This window comes from Acomys minous (assembly GCF_964271855.1).
Source record: "Acomys minous genome assembly, chromosome: 4".
Lineage (NCBI taxonomy): Eukaryota > Metazoa > Chordata > Mammalia > Rodentia > Muridae > Acomys > Acomys minous.
Genome location: NC_140486.1, coordinates 8,806,222 through 8,823,056, shown reverse-complemented (window position 1 = coordinate 8,823,056; position 16,835 = coordinate 8,806,222). Strand labels below are relative to the sequence as shown.

The following is a 16,835-nucleotide window of genomic DNA, read 5'->3' as shown; positions in this document are numbered from 1 at the left end:
AGCTTGGTGGCAGTCAGTCACAGTAGAGCCCACAACCCACTCCCAGAGAGATTCACTGCTCGCTGCATCCATCTTCTTTCCTTTCCTTGCTTGGACGCTAAGACTAGAAGGGTAAGGCGAGATACTCCCACCTCTGGTTAGAGGCCTGGCACCCCATGTCATCCATGTCAGGTATACTGACTTCATTTTGTTTAAAAAACAGAAAAGGCTAAGGAAAATGAAGGCATTTGATCACTAACATTTATAAAGTTCACAAGAAACACAAGTTAGGAGCTTTTCAGCTCCCCCACCTCCACGTGTGGCCATTGAAGTCATAATTGCACCACCATCTGCAAGTACGCGTGTGCGCGTTTTGCCCTGTGTGCCAGGCTCTGTGCCCAGGGTGGGGGTGGGGGGCTGTCTACATCTACTCTCCAGCTAAAAGACTAAACTTCACTTGAACATTTCACTTATTTCTATTTCCCCTTCTTTAGTAATTAGAATTTTATAGAAACTGTTACAGCCACTTTGAAACAAAGGGCCTATTGTGACTGGTTTTGCTGAACTGTGGTCTGGAAGGCAGTGAGCACTGAAGCCAAAGGAATGCCTCTGCAGAAACAGCTGGCCATTCCCCCGCGCAGAAAACCTGACAGCAGACAAAGCGACCCCCGGCCTGCTTGGCATCTGGAGAGAAAGCTGCTGTGGGTTGCAGTGAGCCGAGGCTCGTGTGCACCTTACCTCCCACTCTTCCCTCCCTTGCTGGCCTGAACCCTCAGGAAAACTTCTCTGCCAGTGGGAATTTTCAGGGGACTGATGTTCAGTTTTAGAGCAGTTGGAAAGACAGACATGTGGTCCTCCTCTGCCTGTGTGGCATTTCCTGCCCTGTGCTCACTTGTCACTTATTTGCAAAAACCTGACCCTTGTCATGCCCCACACTGAGAGTTCAGGTGGCGTCAGGACACGGGAAGACTGGCTCCTCAGGCATTAACTAGCAAAGACTGTTTTAAAAACTTCTTTTGCCTGGGGAGTGGCACACACCTTTAATCCCAGCACTTGAGAGGCAGAGGCAGGTGGATCTCTGAATTCAAGGCCAGCCTGGTCTACAGAGCGAGTTCCGGGACAGCCAGGGCTACACAGAGAAACCTTGTCTTGGGGGAGGGGGGGAACCTCTTGTCTTTTTTTTTTGCAAATGAGAGTGCACCTACTTCCCAAAATGATTCCAGGGTTCGGGAACCTGCCTCTCCATGTATCAGTGAGTTGGGACTGTTGTCAATGAACAAGGGAAGAGGCAGTGGGAGCCAGCAGGAGGGCTAGGTGCTTCTCAGGGACAGTGGGTGGGAACAGAGGGTCCAAGGCAGATGGCTCTGCAGTGGCGAGGGCTGGGAACAGGGAAGACACGTTCAGCCCACTCAGCCCTTGGAGCTGGGCTGTCAAAACCTCAGTTTCGTGCCTAGCAGGAAGCAGGCAGCTGTGCAGAAGCAGCTGTGGACGCAGCGTGGAGTGCCTGTGGGGCAGCTCTTCCAGTTTGCACAAGAGATGCTCCTCATGTGCACGCAGCCCTGCACCTTCCCCAGCTGTGAAAACAGAGGCACTCAAGCCGACCCCTCCCGGGCCTTCAGACCTTCTGGCAGGAGGGAACAGGAGAGCAGTTTGGCCACTGGAAAACATGCAAGGAAGAGCGAGCTCTGGTGGGCCCCTGTGCGAACAGTATCCCCAGCAGACTCCTGGCTGAGGATTGAGCCTCTGGTGTCTGCATTCCCCTCCTACCTGCAGAGGCTAATTCTCAGCTATTTCCTGTCACACAGACTGACCCTGTAAGATTTTGGCTTTTGAAGGGCCCTCTTTGTTGTCGGGCATTATAAAACAGCCTTTGCTTTTGCACAGCTTATCTGCTCTCCTGGCCTCTCCCAGGGAGGTCCCAATAGTGCTCCGACTGTCACAGCTACCTCAGAACCCTGCCACTTGAGTGTCTGGCTGTGCTGTGCTGGCTCTCCTGAAGGACTGGGAAGGACAGCAAGGCTCTCTCGCATCCTTGGGGTTGGCCCTCAGCTGCTGGCCCTGCACATTATCTTAGCACGGCTTCATAGGATGCTGCTTCCCTGCCACCTGCACCCCTCCTTCCTGGGAGGAGTGAGCAGTGGCCCTCTGGCACAACCTTCAAGGGGACACGAAAAGGAGCACACATTTGAGGAGATTGAAGCAGACCCAAACCTACTTCCTTTTGTTGTTCCAACTTTGCCCTTCTCTCCTCACCTGTCTCCACCACGCAGCTGACCACTGTGTGTCACATGGGGAGACACCCTTAGGTCTCCAGGCACTGTCCTAAAGGGAACATCTGCCATCTGGCAGGCTCCACCCCTCGCAATCCTTGTGAGAACCACAGGCCATGTGCTGACTCATCTTGGGCAATCTGGAGGAAGGCCCGGGGCCATAGAAGGTGTCTTAACAAATTGCCATGGTAAAGACAACCATAAGGTTGGGTTGGGCGTTTGTGGGGGCAGGGTTGCAGCTGCAGCTCCCTGGGCTCTACAGGGACACACGTCTCACACCTTCCTTGTGGAAGTTCAGGCCCCCAAAGGACAGAACACTGGAGAACTTTTCCTTTCTTCAGAGGAACCCATGCTCTGACATATTACTGAGCAAACAGGTCCTATCTACCCAGTAACTTGGAACTGCTAGCCAGGGAAGATTTTTTTATGGCAATAAATGCAGCTGTGAGGAATAATCCCATTTCCCCTGAAAGGAGTTACCACCAGGATTCACACAGATACAGTTCATGTCTCCACAGATGACCAGACTCACTCAACTTGCCATCACGTGATTATTTTTTAAGGGACAAATCATGACTGTCTGGTCAAACTGAACCAAAAAACAAACAAAAAGAAGAAGAAATAACTAACTTTTCCTTATAGGCAGTTGCTTATCTGGCATGTGCACACACGTCTGTATGGGTGTGCCCTACTTCACCCGGCTAGTGAGGGTGAGATAAGTTTGTGCTCACGGCCCTGTTCAGCTTCTCCTAGTCTGTTAGCATTGCATCGCCCTGTGTAAGAGTCAGGAGCTCTGCCGGGAAGGGTTTGGCCATGACCTTGCTTCCATACAAAACACAAAGTACCAGGTACAGAGAGAAGTGCTAGAGGCAGCATAGGTAGCCTGGTCTCAAGTCATCCTTGTGATAACTGGGCTTGGACACAGCAAACAGTTCCTAAAGGCCAGCAGACTCCAGCACACTAGAAAGTGGCTCTTGGCTTGACCAAGCAAGAGGGCCTTTGTGCCCCTGGGGCCTAGGAGCAGGAGCATGCAGCATTGGCCTTACTCACCACCTGGGACTTTTGAATCTGCAGAGAACGTGGGGGCTAGACTCAAGATGTGTGACAGCACACTGACTTCTGGTTACAAGTGGCATGAGCTTCAGGAGCCCACCAGAGCCCTCACGCCAAGGCATGCTTCCTTTGTGCAGAGAAAGTATCATCAGCACTTGGTACTCTTTTTACTTTGCAACTTTCAAGAAAGAGTCGTTTGAAGAAACTTATTTAATGGGGGCAGATAACCCACCTATTTCTGCTTTCTTCCCCTTCTGCACATGAGCATCTCTGGGATGTCGCTGCCCTTCCCCATGGCTGTGTCCCATTCCAAACAGGTTGTTTAGTGACATTCATAGCCGTGCTTCCCACCCCAGGAGTTCTGCACATTTCCATCTTCCTACCTGCCTGGGAGATGGTTTTTCAGCAGCCCAAAGCAGCACCATTCCTGATGTGCAGTGTGTCTCTATGAAGTTGGAGGCACCGATGGGTGTACATGGTGGCCCTGGATCTCTGAAACTGATCCATTCATTTTTTACATCACGCCACTTCTCTTAGCACTTGGCAGAGTGGAGCCAGGTCCCTAAGGCAGATGGGGAAGCACAGAGTGATGCTTGCATGTTTGTTTCCATAATCCAGGACAACAATTGCGTGTTTGGTACATAGCAATGGATGAAGCATAGCTTTGAGTCTGGGTGGTCCCTTACATTTCTAAGGGAGGAAGGGTTTATCTTGGTTCATGATTTGAAGGTGGTTCATTGTGCTGGGAAAGGCATGGTGACAGCAGTTGCTTTAACTGTGGTAGCAGGTATATGAAGTGGTCGGGTATGTTTTATCCACAGATAGGCAGCAAAATGATGAATGCTAGTTCACTAGAGATGATTTCTTTAATACAACACACACACACACACACACGAAATCTAAATTGAACATCAGAATGTAAAACATGATATATGCCAAAGGACACTATTGAGAAAAAGAGAAGACATGTTAGAAAATGAAAGAAAATATTTGTAAATCCTCCACCTCGAGTGCTGCGATCAAAGTCGTGCACCACCACTGGGGACTTGTATCTAGGATATGTAAAAACTATTCATATCACTGATAAAAAGGAACAACAATGGAAAGTGAGCAGGCATCTGCCCACAGAGCATACACATTGCCACCACGCTCCTGAAAGATGAGCATCACTGGTCATGAGGGAGATGCAAACCAGAAGCACTCCACACCCACTGTGCTATCAGCAGGCAGACCAAAACCAGTACTATCAAGAAGACGGAGAAGCCATGGCATACCCTCCCTCCCCTTGAAGAATGTTGCAGCCACAGTGGGGAACAGTCTACCCGCTTCTTAAAACATTAATCTGCAGCTCAGTGGCAGAGTATAATGTGCAAGGGAGTATGGTGTTGTCCCCACTATGGGGTCATCACAGACCCTAAAGAACCCTGCAAGGACCCTTGTCAGCACATACTGCTGTGACAGGACACAAGGTGGGCAAGACCTTTCTTGCCATAGCCTGTCTTCTGGTACTTAGCATCACACACTGTATAGCATGGATGAGCCTCCTTCCCAAGGAGACAGGAGGACCGAAATGCATGTACCCTGAGTATGACCTCCTGTTTTCACTATCCTGTGGAGGAGCACTGAACAAAACCAGCCAGCTTCAGGAAAAACCCAGGCATGTCTTCCTGGAGAGACAGCCCTACTCCAGAGGCTCCTCAGAAGAGCAGTTCTCAGGATGAGCGGGCACCTGTGGTGCTGAGTCAGCTGGTTCAATGTTTTCAGCTTGGTGAGCCACCAACCTTCTACCACAGAGCCACCATTTCCTCCCAGTCTGCCCTGGCTTTGAGTCACTTTTTTGGTCTGTGTTGTTTTGTTTTCTTTTTAAAGGCAGGTGGCCTTGGATGCTTGTCACCCCCAACCCAGAGCTGAGGACTGAACCCAGTGCCTTGAGCTTGCTAGGCAAGTGCTCTACCGCTTGATCCTGTCTCAGCCTCTTGGTGTGGTTCAGGCTACTGGTATGAACCACTGTACACAGCAGGCCACTCCTTGAAACCCTTACTGTTTGACTGGACACTGCCCTGGAAAAGCAGCCACAGCAGTAGATCACTCATGTCTTCCCACAATCCCGAGCTTGGTGGCAGAGTCCAGCAGGGCTGGAGGTGGTTGTCTGTCTATGACACTAGGGGTAGTCCACATCCTGGCCCACAACAGTGAACCTGCATCACTGTTTGTTTTTCGTACTCCAGAACGCATGTGAAAGCAACCCTTGGCCTGAGCATTGTACTGCATGCAGCTCTGAAATGGCAGGGTCTGTGTGCTGGTGCTCACTAGCCCTGCCCTGTGACTGGTGTTCAAGGCTGCCCGCACAAGGGAATTCCATAATGTGCCTTTCTGCACCCCTATCCTCAGATGCCTGAGGGGTTAGGGATTGAATGGAAAGTAGAAGGAAGGCAAAGTTGTGGGGAAATAAAAGCTGCCGGGAAATCTGGGCGGTTCCTTCTTAACATAGCGCACATTTTGCTTTTCAACTTCTGTGACAGGCTTTAAAAACATTGATGTCTCATTTTGTTGCTAGAAATAAGATCTTGCAGCAGCTTGTTTTGCGTGTGGTGGTGTGTCCCCTTTAGATGTTTCCCGGATGTCTACATTTGAGTTATGTGGGGAGAGAAGCCGGCTGGTCTCGGGCTGCCCACAGACAAGTTGAGGCTGGGGGACGCGCGTGTGTAGGCATGTTGGCCAAGCAACTCAAGTCTTGCAAGTCTCATCCTTCTGACGTCCTTATGGGAACAAAAGGCATGCCCTGTCTTTCTGTTTCCTCCATTCTGCTTTCCTTTCTTCTCATTTCTCAAAACCATTCGCTTTTAAGCTAGCAGCCCTCTTAGGAGCCAGGCCAGCTACCTCTGCTGTGCTGAGGCCATTTGCTATGCTACAAGCACATACCAGGTTGACTCATAACTCCAGATTGCCCTTAGTATTGGTGACGTTCTCTTGAATTTGCTTCTATGGTTGAATTAGGCTGTATAGGGCCCAGCATAACCTCAAATAGCTAAGATGTGTTACTTATACTATCCACAAGGAGACTTGTAACAGGGACTGGTCTTCAGGCCACACTCAGTAACATACACAGACAGTGGCCCCTGCTTCATCATCACTGTTAGGGCAAACTGAAATTTAACCAAGTGTCTGACAACAGGGTGGGTTAAAGAATAGCCAGGTGCCGTGGTGCACACCTGTAATCCCAGCACTCTGAGAGGCAGAGGCAGGCGGATCACTGTGAGTTCGAGGGCAGCCTGGTCTACAAAGCGAGTCCAAGACAGCCAGGGCTGTTACACAGAGAAATCCTGCTTCAAAAAATGAGGAATTCCCATATATTGGAATCTTAAAAGTGTTTCCAGGTGAAATATTCACTGAACAGATAGCCCCCCATCTAAGCGTTAATGAGATAGCACTACACTGTGTGAGCCACATGCACACAAACACCAACATAAATCAGTGCCTTTGTCCCAAATTGTTAAGAGTCAGGTGCTGTGATGTGACCTTGTGTGTGACTCGCTTATCTGACAGTGCTTGGGGCGCACACCTTTAATTTTAGCACTCAGAGGCGAGATTGGCAAATCTCTGTGAGTTCAAGGCTACCCAGGGCTACACAGCAAGACCCTTCCTCCAAGGTTTTTATTTATTTATTTATTTAAACCAAAATTAATTATATCATCTAAAACAACTGCCACAGGACAAGCAGTTGTGGGAGATACAAGCCCTTCCAAAATAGGGCTAGCCTGAATGGGCCAAGCACCTCAGGCAAGACAGGTGAGACAGGTTTCCTCACCCTATTCCCCAAGATGTCCCCACACCTGCTCCTTGGTGCCTCCTGGTTAAAGTGTCAGTGAGTGAGTTCTATATGCAAACATATGGCAAAAGCCCCTATCCAAGTCTGTGTCAAGCCGGACCTCCTAGCCTGCTCACAGGTACTCAACTTGTGCGAGCCATGTCATGGCTGTAGCTCTCTCTGCCCCACCTGCAGTGTCATCTTGAATGAGTATCAATGCTCAGAGCTCATAGCTAGGGACACAAAGCCCCTTGCTTGCTTGTTCTTCTGTGTGGATAGTTGGTATTCCCAGTCCAGGGGACATGCAGACACACGTTCAGGCTGCTGCTCTCTGGGAGACTTAGAATAAACAAGGCAGAACTGATGTCATCCACTGTTCAGGGGCCAGGTCCCCGGGCTGGGTGTAGAGATCACAGTGTACCTGCCTGGCCTGCCTGTTGTTTCTGGTGGATGATGAGAAACTGTTTCCTTGTATTTCTGTTTTCTCTGGGAATGGGAATACCAGAGATACAACTGTCCACAGCAAGGAAGCACTGGAAAGCATCCCAGAAGTGTGTGACCCCATGAGCATGGAGCTCTGCCGAGAGCTGAGGTCGTGGGGCAGATGGTCCTGCTCAGCCACGGTGAGGCCAAGACAGCAGGCCCAGAGCCTGGGTCCTGGCCTGAAGCTCCGCATTGCTTAGGAACAGCCTGTTCAAACATGCAGGTGCTCCAGGGCCTAGGCCAGGATGGTTGGTGATTCCAGAGAGTTCTGTCTGCTGTAGCCAAGAGTCCCAGGGCAGTGGAGGCTGAAGTGGTCAGGTGAGTCTCCCTGGGAGCCAGGCTCTGTAGTCCTCAGCAGCTGCACACAGAAGAGTGCTGCCTGGGGCTGCCAAGCTGCCACAGACTGGCTGAATGGCTTTCGTAGTGCAGGTTGTGGGTGGCCTGCTGCCAGAGCTGGGACCTCACTACCACCCGATGTTCGACGTGGCATCCGCGAGTCACCTTTCCTTGAGCTTTGTCTGTAGCCATGATACACATCAGTAATTTGAATTAGACTTCGATGCCCATTCCAATCCTCATCCAAAATGCCTAATGAAAAATTAAAAGGGGTCTTTATGCAGAGAGCTCAGCAGGCCCAGCCTGACACCAAGCTGTGGGTTCCCTGGTCCCAGAGCAAGCCCCTGCATCCCTAAAGGAAAAGAGCACATGAGGATAGGGCATCTTCCTGCTTCCATCCTTTGCCAGAGCCCAGGAGCACAGCACCAGAGGCCTCTGAAGGATTTAGGCAGATTCCTCCTCACCAGGAAAAGGCTTGGCTCAGGGTGAGGAACAGTTTAACTTTGCCAAATACATGTATGCTATAAGGGATTGTCTGTAACAAAATGTCTCTTTAAAAAACTTTTTTGAAGAGCTGTAGTGGCCAGAGTTTTACAAGGTCGAACTTCCATTTCCTTTTATGTCCTCTAATTGAAGACATCTTGAAACAGGAGTTTTAAAAAAAAAAAAAAAGGAAGAAAGAAACAAAACATGAGGGAAAATAAGACAACATTATATTCTACTCAAAAAATGAAAAATCTTTTCGTTGTTTGGGTGTAGAAAATGAAAGTTTAGCATGTTGTTTAGTGAACAAACTATGACAATTTTGCTCTTTTGAAAGGTATTTATTTCAGAAAGCAAGGTTGGAATTTTAGGAATGGGGCATTCCTTTAGAACAAATTTTGTTTTTAGGAGAGTTTGGGATTTTTTACAAATAAAGTCCATGTGTGGTGGTTTATATTTAAAAAGAGATAGAAACACGTTGCTGTCTGAAAATCCTGTGTGCAAGTCTGTGGGCTGCAGCTCACTGTGCTCCCGCAGTTGGTGTCCTAGAGCAGGCAGGGATGGGATGCCTCCACTGCAGTCGCTGGGGAAGGCCGTCCAGGTTAAGTCTACAGTGGACGCATCTCCCCGAGAGTTCACAGAGTGCCGGAGTCACACACTCATACCCTCTCATGTAGCATCTGCCTGTTTCCCCCAGAACACTGCACTCTTTTACTTCCTGTCTGGAAGGCAGCATGCCCTTTCCGTACACAGCTATGTGCCAGTGACAGTCTCTGACTTTCCAAATCCCTGGTTCTCAGCGCGAAGCTGTAACCTGGCGCATTGCCCTTCCTCGCTCATTGGCTCTAGGCCTGGATTGGCGCTCTGGGCCTGCTGGCTGGTCTGTGCACCGGGCAGTCTGAGGAAGGACCACATGGAGTACAAGTGATTGTTCTGCTGAGGCACACATCCTCGGCAGTCACAGACCCCACAGGCGGCAGCAGGAGGGCATCTGAAACAGGCCACCATCCACCGTGGGAGTTGTTCCCAGAACTGACCTGAGGGAGGTCAGTGTGGACAAGCTGGGCAGCCATAGTGGCACCTGCTCTATCCTTGGCAGAGCCTCTTCCAAGGACTCCTGGACGTTAGAGACAGCAGTGAGGCATTCTGCTACCCAGCTAAACATTGCCCTTCTTGGGGTTCCACACAGCATCTGCCCACTCCATAAACATTGTCAGGAGCACCAGCTCCAGGCTAGCTACCCTCAGATGTATGATCTACAGCCGTACCACCGTGGATGTGCCTAAGCTCGTCAGATGCTATGTTCAGAGCTGCTCCCTACCCCAAGCCCTTCACATGCGTTGGGTGCACATACCTCACATGTGCTATCACAGTCTTAGGAACTGCAACAGAGGTCGTGCAGCGGAGCATGGCCCCATACGTTCCCTTTCACTGTTTCTGTGGACCAGTGTCTTACCTTGAAAAGTGAGATGATTCTGTGGGTCAACATGAGGGAAAAGCTGCCTTGTCAGACAGAACCTCTAGCTCTACTGACACGTCTCCTGGTGCATAATTAAATAAACATTGGAGCTGGAAATACAGGGTCAGGGCTAGAGAAGCAAGGACTGGACATTAGGGGCTAGCCAACACCATAAAAGCCAAAAGGTAGGCAACCTGGCTTACTGCGTCTTACCTCTTATAATTACAGGCTCTCTAATGGAAGAGGGACGGTGCATTGGTGCCCCAGGCCCCACATTACAGGAGAGGCAAAAATCCCACCTTCAAACACATAATGCTTTTTCAAAAGACAGATAAAACGTATCCATTTAATTAGGTTTCCGGTGAGACATTTAAAGCACATTCCATGTGTGAGAGCAAAGCCTGGCCAGGTGGCGCTGTGGGGCTGAGGAGCCTTTTCCTCCCAGCCCTGTACTGAGTAGGCAACTGCTTTTTCTTGCATGTGGCCATCAACACACTACCAGATGTAGATTATCTGGCTCAGAAAGGAGGCAGCTGCAGTGGGGCTTCTCTTTGTTGAGCTTTGCAACCTACACGTTGTCCCTGCCCTCAGCTCTAGCCTTCCTGGCTTCACATTTCTAATTCATGTTTAGCTTTTGGACTTCCCCACAGCCTTGTTCCAGGAAGAAAGACGTTTCCCTAGGTGTTGAGAGAATTGTCTTGCCAACTCTCAGGACTGTTTCCAGCTGGTTCTCTTTTTCTTTTCTCTTATCCAGCCTTCCCTCCCTGTGGCCTGGTTCTTCTTACTCCATCAGTTTTTTGTCTTCTACAGTCATGCAAGTGAAGGAAGCCAACATTAGCATCAAGGGCTGTTGAAAGGCCATGGAGGGGCAGAGCATGAGCCACTTCTTAGTGTCCTGCTTGCAAGGGCATGGGCCTAAGCAATGGTCAGCCTTTCAACAGACAGGGATTGGGAAGAGAAAGTATTCTGCTTGGGTTTTTGTTGGCAAAGGAAGGCACCACACCACCGCAGGTCCATGCAGAGGCAACCATGAGGTGCAGACTCCACAGGATCAGTGTGCAGAACACAAGACTTTATTTATTGGGAGGCGAGCCATGGGCCTATGACCTGAGTCCAGATGTGCTTTTTTGTATAGCCTCGCGTGTCGTATTTAAAGCTTATTATAAAAATAAATGCAGTCTGTTTTTCTAAGCTGAGAACATGCTCTCTTTAGTGTCCCAAACAGCAGTCCACTCCCTTTCATCATCTACAAACAGCTTTAGACCAGGCTACTCAGCATATGCCTGTCTAGCTAGATCGAGCAGCGGCCTGTCACCCTACTGGTGCACGGTGTTGTGTCACACCTCATCAGCCACTGACCAGAAACTGGCCAAAAATGATTCCCTGAGAAACGCTTTGGTGGATCTGAGCGCTGCTTACACCATGGTGCTTATACAGAGAAGAGCGGAGAGTCTGTCTTTTTAGGAATTAATCCAAGACAGACCCAGTCCTCTGCCCTAACAGCTGGGAGAGGAGACAGCAGGGATCAGCTAGGGACTGGGTTGCATATGCTTAAGAAGTCCCCCAGTCCAGTCTTCTGTCTCTGTGGATGTTTCCTATAGCCAGGCCCTGCTGTGGGTTAACCAATGTTTTCTATTTTGCCAGCCTCGCAGATGCTTCACCCTTCTTTCTTTTGCTAAGGCTCTAAGTCCTTTTGTTCCATTACCTGTGGGTCAGTTTGGAGATAGCCCCCTGGGAAGTGAGGTAATTCCAAGTCACCCCAGTGTTTTCTGTACATTGAGGCCCAGGTATGGTAGCTCTTTCAGGATTCAGACTTGGGGAGGCAGTTGCCAGGCAGGTAGCAGAAAGAGCTGGCCTTTATTGAGGACGGCAGACGCAGACTTCCTGACCCTGCAAAGATACCAGTGCTCTTGTCTGCCTGTGTGTGATGTACACCTCTCACTTTACTCTCTCTGGACTGTTTCAGAAGAGGCAGACCATTACAGCTTTGGAGCAGGCACTCTGTCAAGGAAGAAAAAGGTGCTGGTGACCCTGAGGGATGAGGGTCTGCGTCGGCGTACCCACCTCAACATCGGCATGCCGCATGACTTCCGCCCAGTGTCATCCATCATTGACGTGGACATCCTCCCTGAGACACACCGCCGAGTAAGGCTCTACAGACATGGCTGTGAGAAGCCACTGGGCTTCTACATTCGAGATGGCACCAGTGTGCGTGTGACCCCCCATGGGCTAGAGAAAGTGCCGGGCATCTTCATTTCCCGCATGGTGCCGGGCGGTCTTGCAGAGAGCACAGGGCTCCTGGCTGTGAACGACGAGGTCCTGGAGGTGAATGGGATTGAGGTAGCTGGAAAGACACTGGATCAAGTCACAGACATGATGATCGCCAACAGCCACAACCTCATTGTCACCGTCAAGCCTGCCAACCAGAGGAACAATGTGGTCCGCAGCAGCCGCACATCCGGCAGCTCTGTCCACTCCACAGACAGCACCACCAGTCACCACAGCCTGTCGGCTCATGTCCTGCCGAATTTCCACCTTGAAGAGATGGAGAGTGATGAGGAAGCTGACATCGTCATTGAGGGGGCTCTAGAACCTCAACACATTCCCAAGACGCAAGCTGTTCTTCCAGGCAGCCTCTCGCGGGCCAATGGCAGCAGCCTTGCCCACAAGCTGCACAGGGACCTGGTCCTGCACAATTCTGGACGGGAGAGCAATGGCAGTATCCACAGATTTCTCAGCTCCCTGAAACCAGACCCCCGACACAGCCTGGTCCTCCCCCAAGGAGGGGTGGAAGAGCATGGGCCAGCCATCACGCTCTAGGGCGCGAGCCACTCAGGCAGGCTGAGACTGCAGACTGCAGCAGCAAATACTGAACAGCATGTAGATGCATAGTGACTCTAAAGGGAAATACTTTAAACTTTTATGTCAATTTTAAAATAAGAAAAACAATCATGTACTTCATCTTTTTCTTTCTTTTCATCATCATTCCTACAACCTGATTCTTTATTTAATCTTTTTGAACAAGAGTACTATTTTTATAGGACTTTTCACAGAACTTAAAATTATACACAACTGCACACACTCTGGGTCAGGCCTCAGTGCATATCCAGAGCCTTTGCAAAGTGAAACAAAACACTAAAGTACAGAGAGTATTTTACAAAAAAATTTAAAGACCTGTTTTTAAAATGAAGCTTTATAGATAACTTTTTTAAAGTAGTAAAATTTGCATTTTTTTGACTAATTCATGTAAAAGTATCTTGTGTGCTGCCTGAGCGTTCTACTGACCCAGTATGGCTGTGACAGGACAGTGGGCTCTAAGGATGGGTTCCATCACAGAATCTGTTCTCACATTGTTTACAACCAGCTCAGAAAGCCCACTGGCCTATATGCAAGAACTCCTGGGCTGCCCTGCCTTGCTGGCCAGGCAGTCACTGCTACCAGCTTCTTAAAGTGGACTTAGGAGGCCAGCAACTCTGTTGGGTAGAAGGTGAGGCCCAGGGATGCCATATGGGATTGAAAGCCAGTGTTGTCTTTGGGTTGACTGACTAGGGCAATTTTAAGATGTCTTCAGTAAAACTGAGAGGCGTCCCACCCCTCTGAAGCCCCACAGAACAGGGATGGTTGTATGTCAGCTTTGTCTTTAAAACAGCTGGGTATTTATAAGAGTTTAGAGCATGTCAGTGCCCGTTCCTAGAATAGTAGTCAGTGCAGGAATTCTCTTTAGCTACAAGAAGTCACGTGGAACTTAATAGTTTTGACAGATCACTTTTTGTTGGCCTTCTTAGAAGCTTATTGATGTCTAACCTAATTGAATTTTACATGAATTGTGTTTTCTGATTGGATACAGTGATGGGGAAAGAATATCAATCACATTGAGAACAAACTCACCAAGTGATGTAAATAACAGGCTTAGTGTCTTCCCAGCCTTCCAGGAGAGTTCCAGCTGCTGCCCTTATAGTCTAGTGCCACCTGCTGGTCAGAGGCAAAACTGTCCTGACTTCATGAACGCCAAATGGAAACCACATCTCAGCATTGTCCTTTGTCCAGAATTCACTGAGCGTGAGCAAGAGAGTTCTTTTCCCTTGGGTAACTGTGTGCTGGCCATTAGTGGCTTTTGCTGAGGATGGTTTCCTCGGCCTGTGTCCATTTCTCAGTTGTGTGCTGAGCACAATCGGCACCAGAAGGGCAAGCTGCACCACGTCTCAGTGAGGATCCAGACACCCAGGGCCTCAGCCTCTGCGCTGCTGCAGCAGCCTGGGATGTGTGTGACACAACCAAAGGCCTGATGCTTGGCCACTCTACTGCCTGGTGTCTTGTGTTGAACACACTGTTTGTGCTACCAAGAAGGAAAGCTACGTTTCTTACCATGCTTAAGTTGGTTGGCAGATGTGAATCAGTTTTTTCAAGGGGAAACACACACACACACAACACACACAGAGGCTTCCTCTGACCTCTGTGAGCTGTTGCCTGTGAGGAATTACACGCACTTAACAGACGTCTGAGTGTATTTTTCTAAACAGAACTCTACTCCTACCGTTTTATTTCTTCTTTCAAAAAAAATCTGTCATATATTAATTTTTTGGTTTTATATCAGAATAAAAACTTTTTTTCTTTTGAGTTAGCGTGTGCTACTGATACACCTCTCAGTTACCACTCTATTTCTGTGAAAAGACACTGTGACCAAAGTGGGGCTTTTCTAGTTTGAGACGGTGAGTCTGTGACCATCAAGGCCAAAAGCACTGCAGCAGGCAGGCAGACATGGCACTGGAGCAGCAACTGAGAACTTAAAGCTGACTCACAAGCAAAGGCAGAAATGGTGGGAGCTTTTGAAAGCACAAAGCTCCCCTCCAGTGACACACTACCAGCAAGGCCACACCTCCCAGTCCTTTGCATACTTTTCCACTGAGACCAAGCATTCAGATATATGAACCTGTGGGGCTCATTCATCCCTCCACAGATAGTTTAGTTGTGTCCAGAATAAGGGCAGAGTTTTGGTGGCAGTTACAAAATGACCTGACCACATAGGAAAGACTAAGTGGCATTTGTCAAGGCCTAGCATGGGCCAGAATTGTTTCACTTCTCTGTATTGCTATTACTATTTCACAGATGAAAAAAAAATGGACCCACATTCAGATTGAAAGATAATTCAGAATATTCCTATGAAGTCTTTGGGGGAAAGTTTTCCTTAGTCCTTACACAACTTGCCCAGCATTTACCCTCATTTGCAGTTTTCACCAACATCGTCCTAACATTACTAAAACTGTAATTCTGTGCTCATGGTTTACTCAAGTCCCAAGTATGATGCTGCCCCAAGCACCAGTAATCCCAGAGGAAGCACACATATGCTCTGAATGATAGGGGTATTTTTCACAGGAATTATCTTCATGGTGACCCCGGACTATGACCTTTCCAACGCAGACCTGGGAACACTCAGGCATCTGCAGCTCATGCTAGCAGTCTACCTCAATGGGTTGCCAGGCCCATGCAGCACTTGATAGTCTCTGAAGTTGTTGAGTTTTGCAACTTCAATTATCAGAATGGATAGAGCCTGCCCCCCTGCCCAGTTACTTTCTTCTAAGGACTACTGTACAGTCCTGACCACTTGCTCACAATTATCTCCACTCCATTCACAGACATCATTCGTAGAGTTTGCTATTTAAGATTTACTGTTATGCTGGGTGTGGCGTGCACCTTTAATCCCAGCACTAGGGAGGCAGAGGCAAGCAGCAAGCAGATCTCTGACTTTGAGGCCAGCCTGGCCTACAGAGTGAGTCTAGGAGAGACTTGGCTGTTACACAGAGAAACCCTGTCTCAAGAAAAAAAAAAAAAGAGAGAGAATGGTTTTCACATTAATTCTGTTTTGTGAACATGGGCTTTCAATTTTTTGTATCTTCAGAAACTTGGTATTTCTATTGTAAAGGTCTTCCCCTCTCCTACATTAGGTTTATTCCAAGACATTTTACTGTGTTGGAAAATGCTGTGAATGCAAGTGTGCCCATTTGTTTGGGGCACAAATTTTTACATCACTAAGAAAGGAAGGAAGGAAGAAGCAGAACCGTCCCAAAATCATCCATAAAACCAGTGTTATTCTACTGTCAAAACCAAAATTGAAGTATCCTCATGGGCTCTTTCTCAGCAGATTTCTTGTTTAGTACACAAAAATGCTATTTCTACATATTTTTCTAAGGTGATTTTGTATCCTGCCACTTTGCTAGGACTCTGTGGAAGTTTTCCGGTAGAATTTTGAAATCTCTTATGTGTATCTGCACATAGGAATCATGTCCCTTCTTTCCCTATCTGCCTCTTTTTAACGGCCATATTGCTCCAGCCAGGCTTTTGAGCACTGTGGCAATAGTGGACAGCCCTGTCTCATCCCTGTCTTTAATGGGATTGCCTTAATGTTTTCTGTATTTAGGATAATGCTAGCTGTGGGCCTGACAGCTTGTATTATGTTGAGGTGCAGCCCCTCCAGGCCTACTCTTCTAGGACTTTTATCATGAGAGCATTTTGGACCTTGTTAAAGTCTTACTTTAGCTGAGATGACTTTTGTCTTTTATGGTTTATTTATATGGTTTATTATATTTATTGACTTTAGCATGTTTAATTATCCCTGCATTTCTGGGCTAATAATGCCAACTTGATCACAGAAGATCTTTCTGATATGTCAATTTCAGCTTGCTAGCATTTAATTGAGAATTTTTGCATCTGTGTATACCAGAGATATCAGTCTGTAACTTTGTTCTTTTGTTGTCTTTACGTGGTTTTGACAGTACAATAACACTGGTTTTATGGATGATTTTGGGACGGTTCTGCTTCTTCCTTCCTTCCTTTCTTAGTGATATAAAAATTTGATATAGCCGGGCGTGGTGGCGCACGCCTTTAATCCCAGCACTCAGGAGGCAGAGGCGGGCGGATCGCTGTGAGTTTGAGGCCAGCCTGGTCTACAAAGTGAGGCCAGGACAGC

General features: G+C 48.4%; 1 protein-coding gene across 1 annotated transcript in view; it reads left to right on the top strand.

Moving 5' to 3' along the window:
* The window catches only part of PARD6G (par-6 family cell polarity regulator gamma), a 62,821-nt gene extending 48,333 nt beyond the window's left edge, over positions 1–14,488 (top strand). Inside the window, exon 3 of the mRNA XM_084779564.1 lies at positions 11,838–14,488. Within this exon, the coding sequence (XP_084635690.1) occupies positions 11,838–12,691 (854 nt within the window). The 3' untranslated portion in view covers positions 12,692–14,488. The remainder of the gene's footprint in view (positions 1–11,837) is intronic.
* Positions 14,489–16,835: the final 2,347 nt, after the last annotated feature.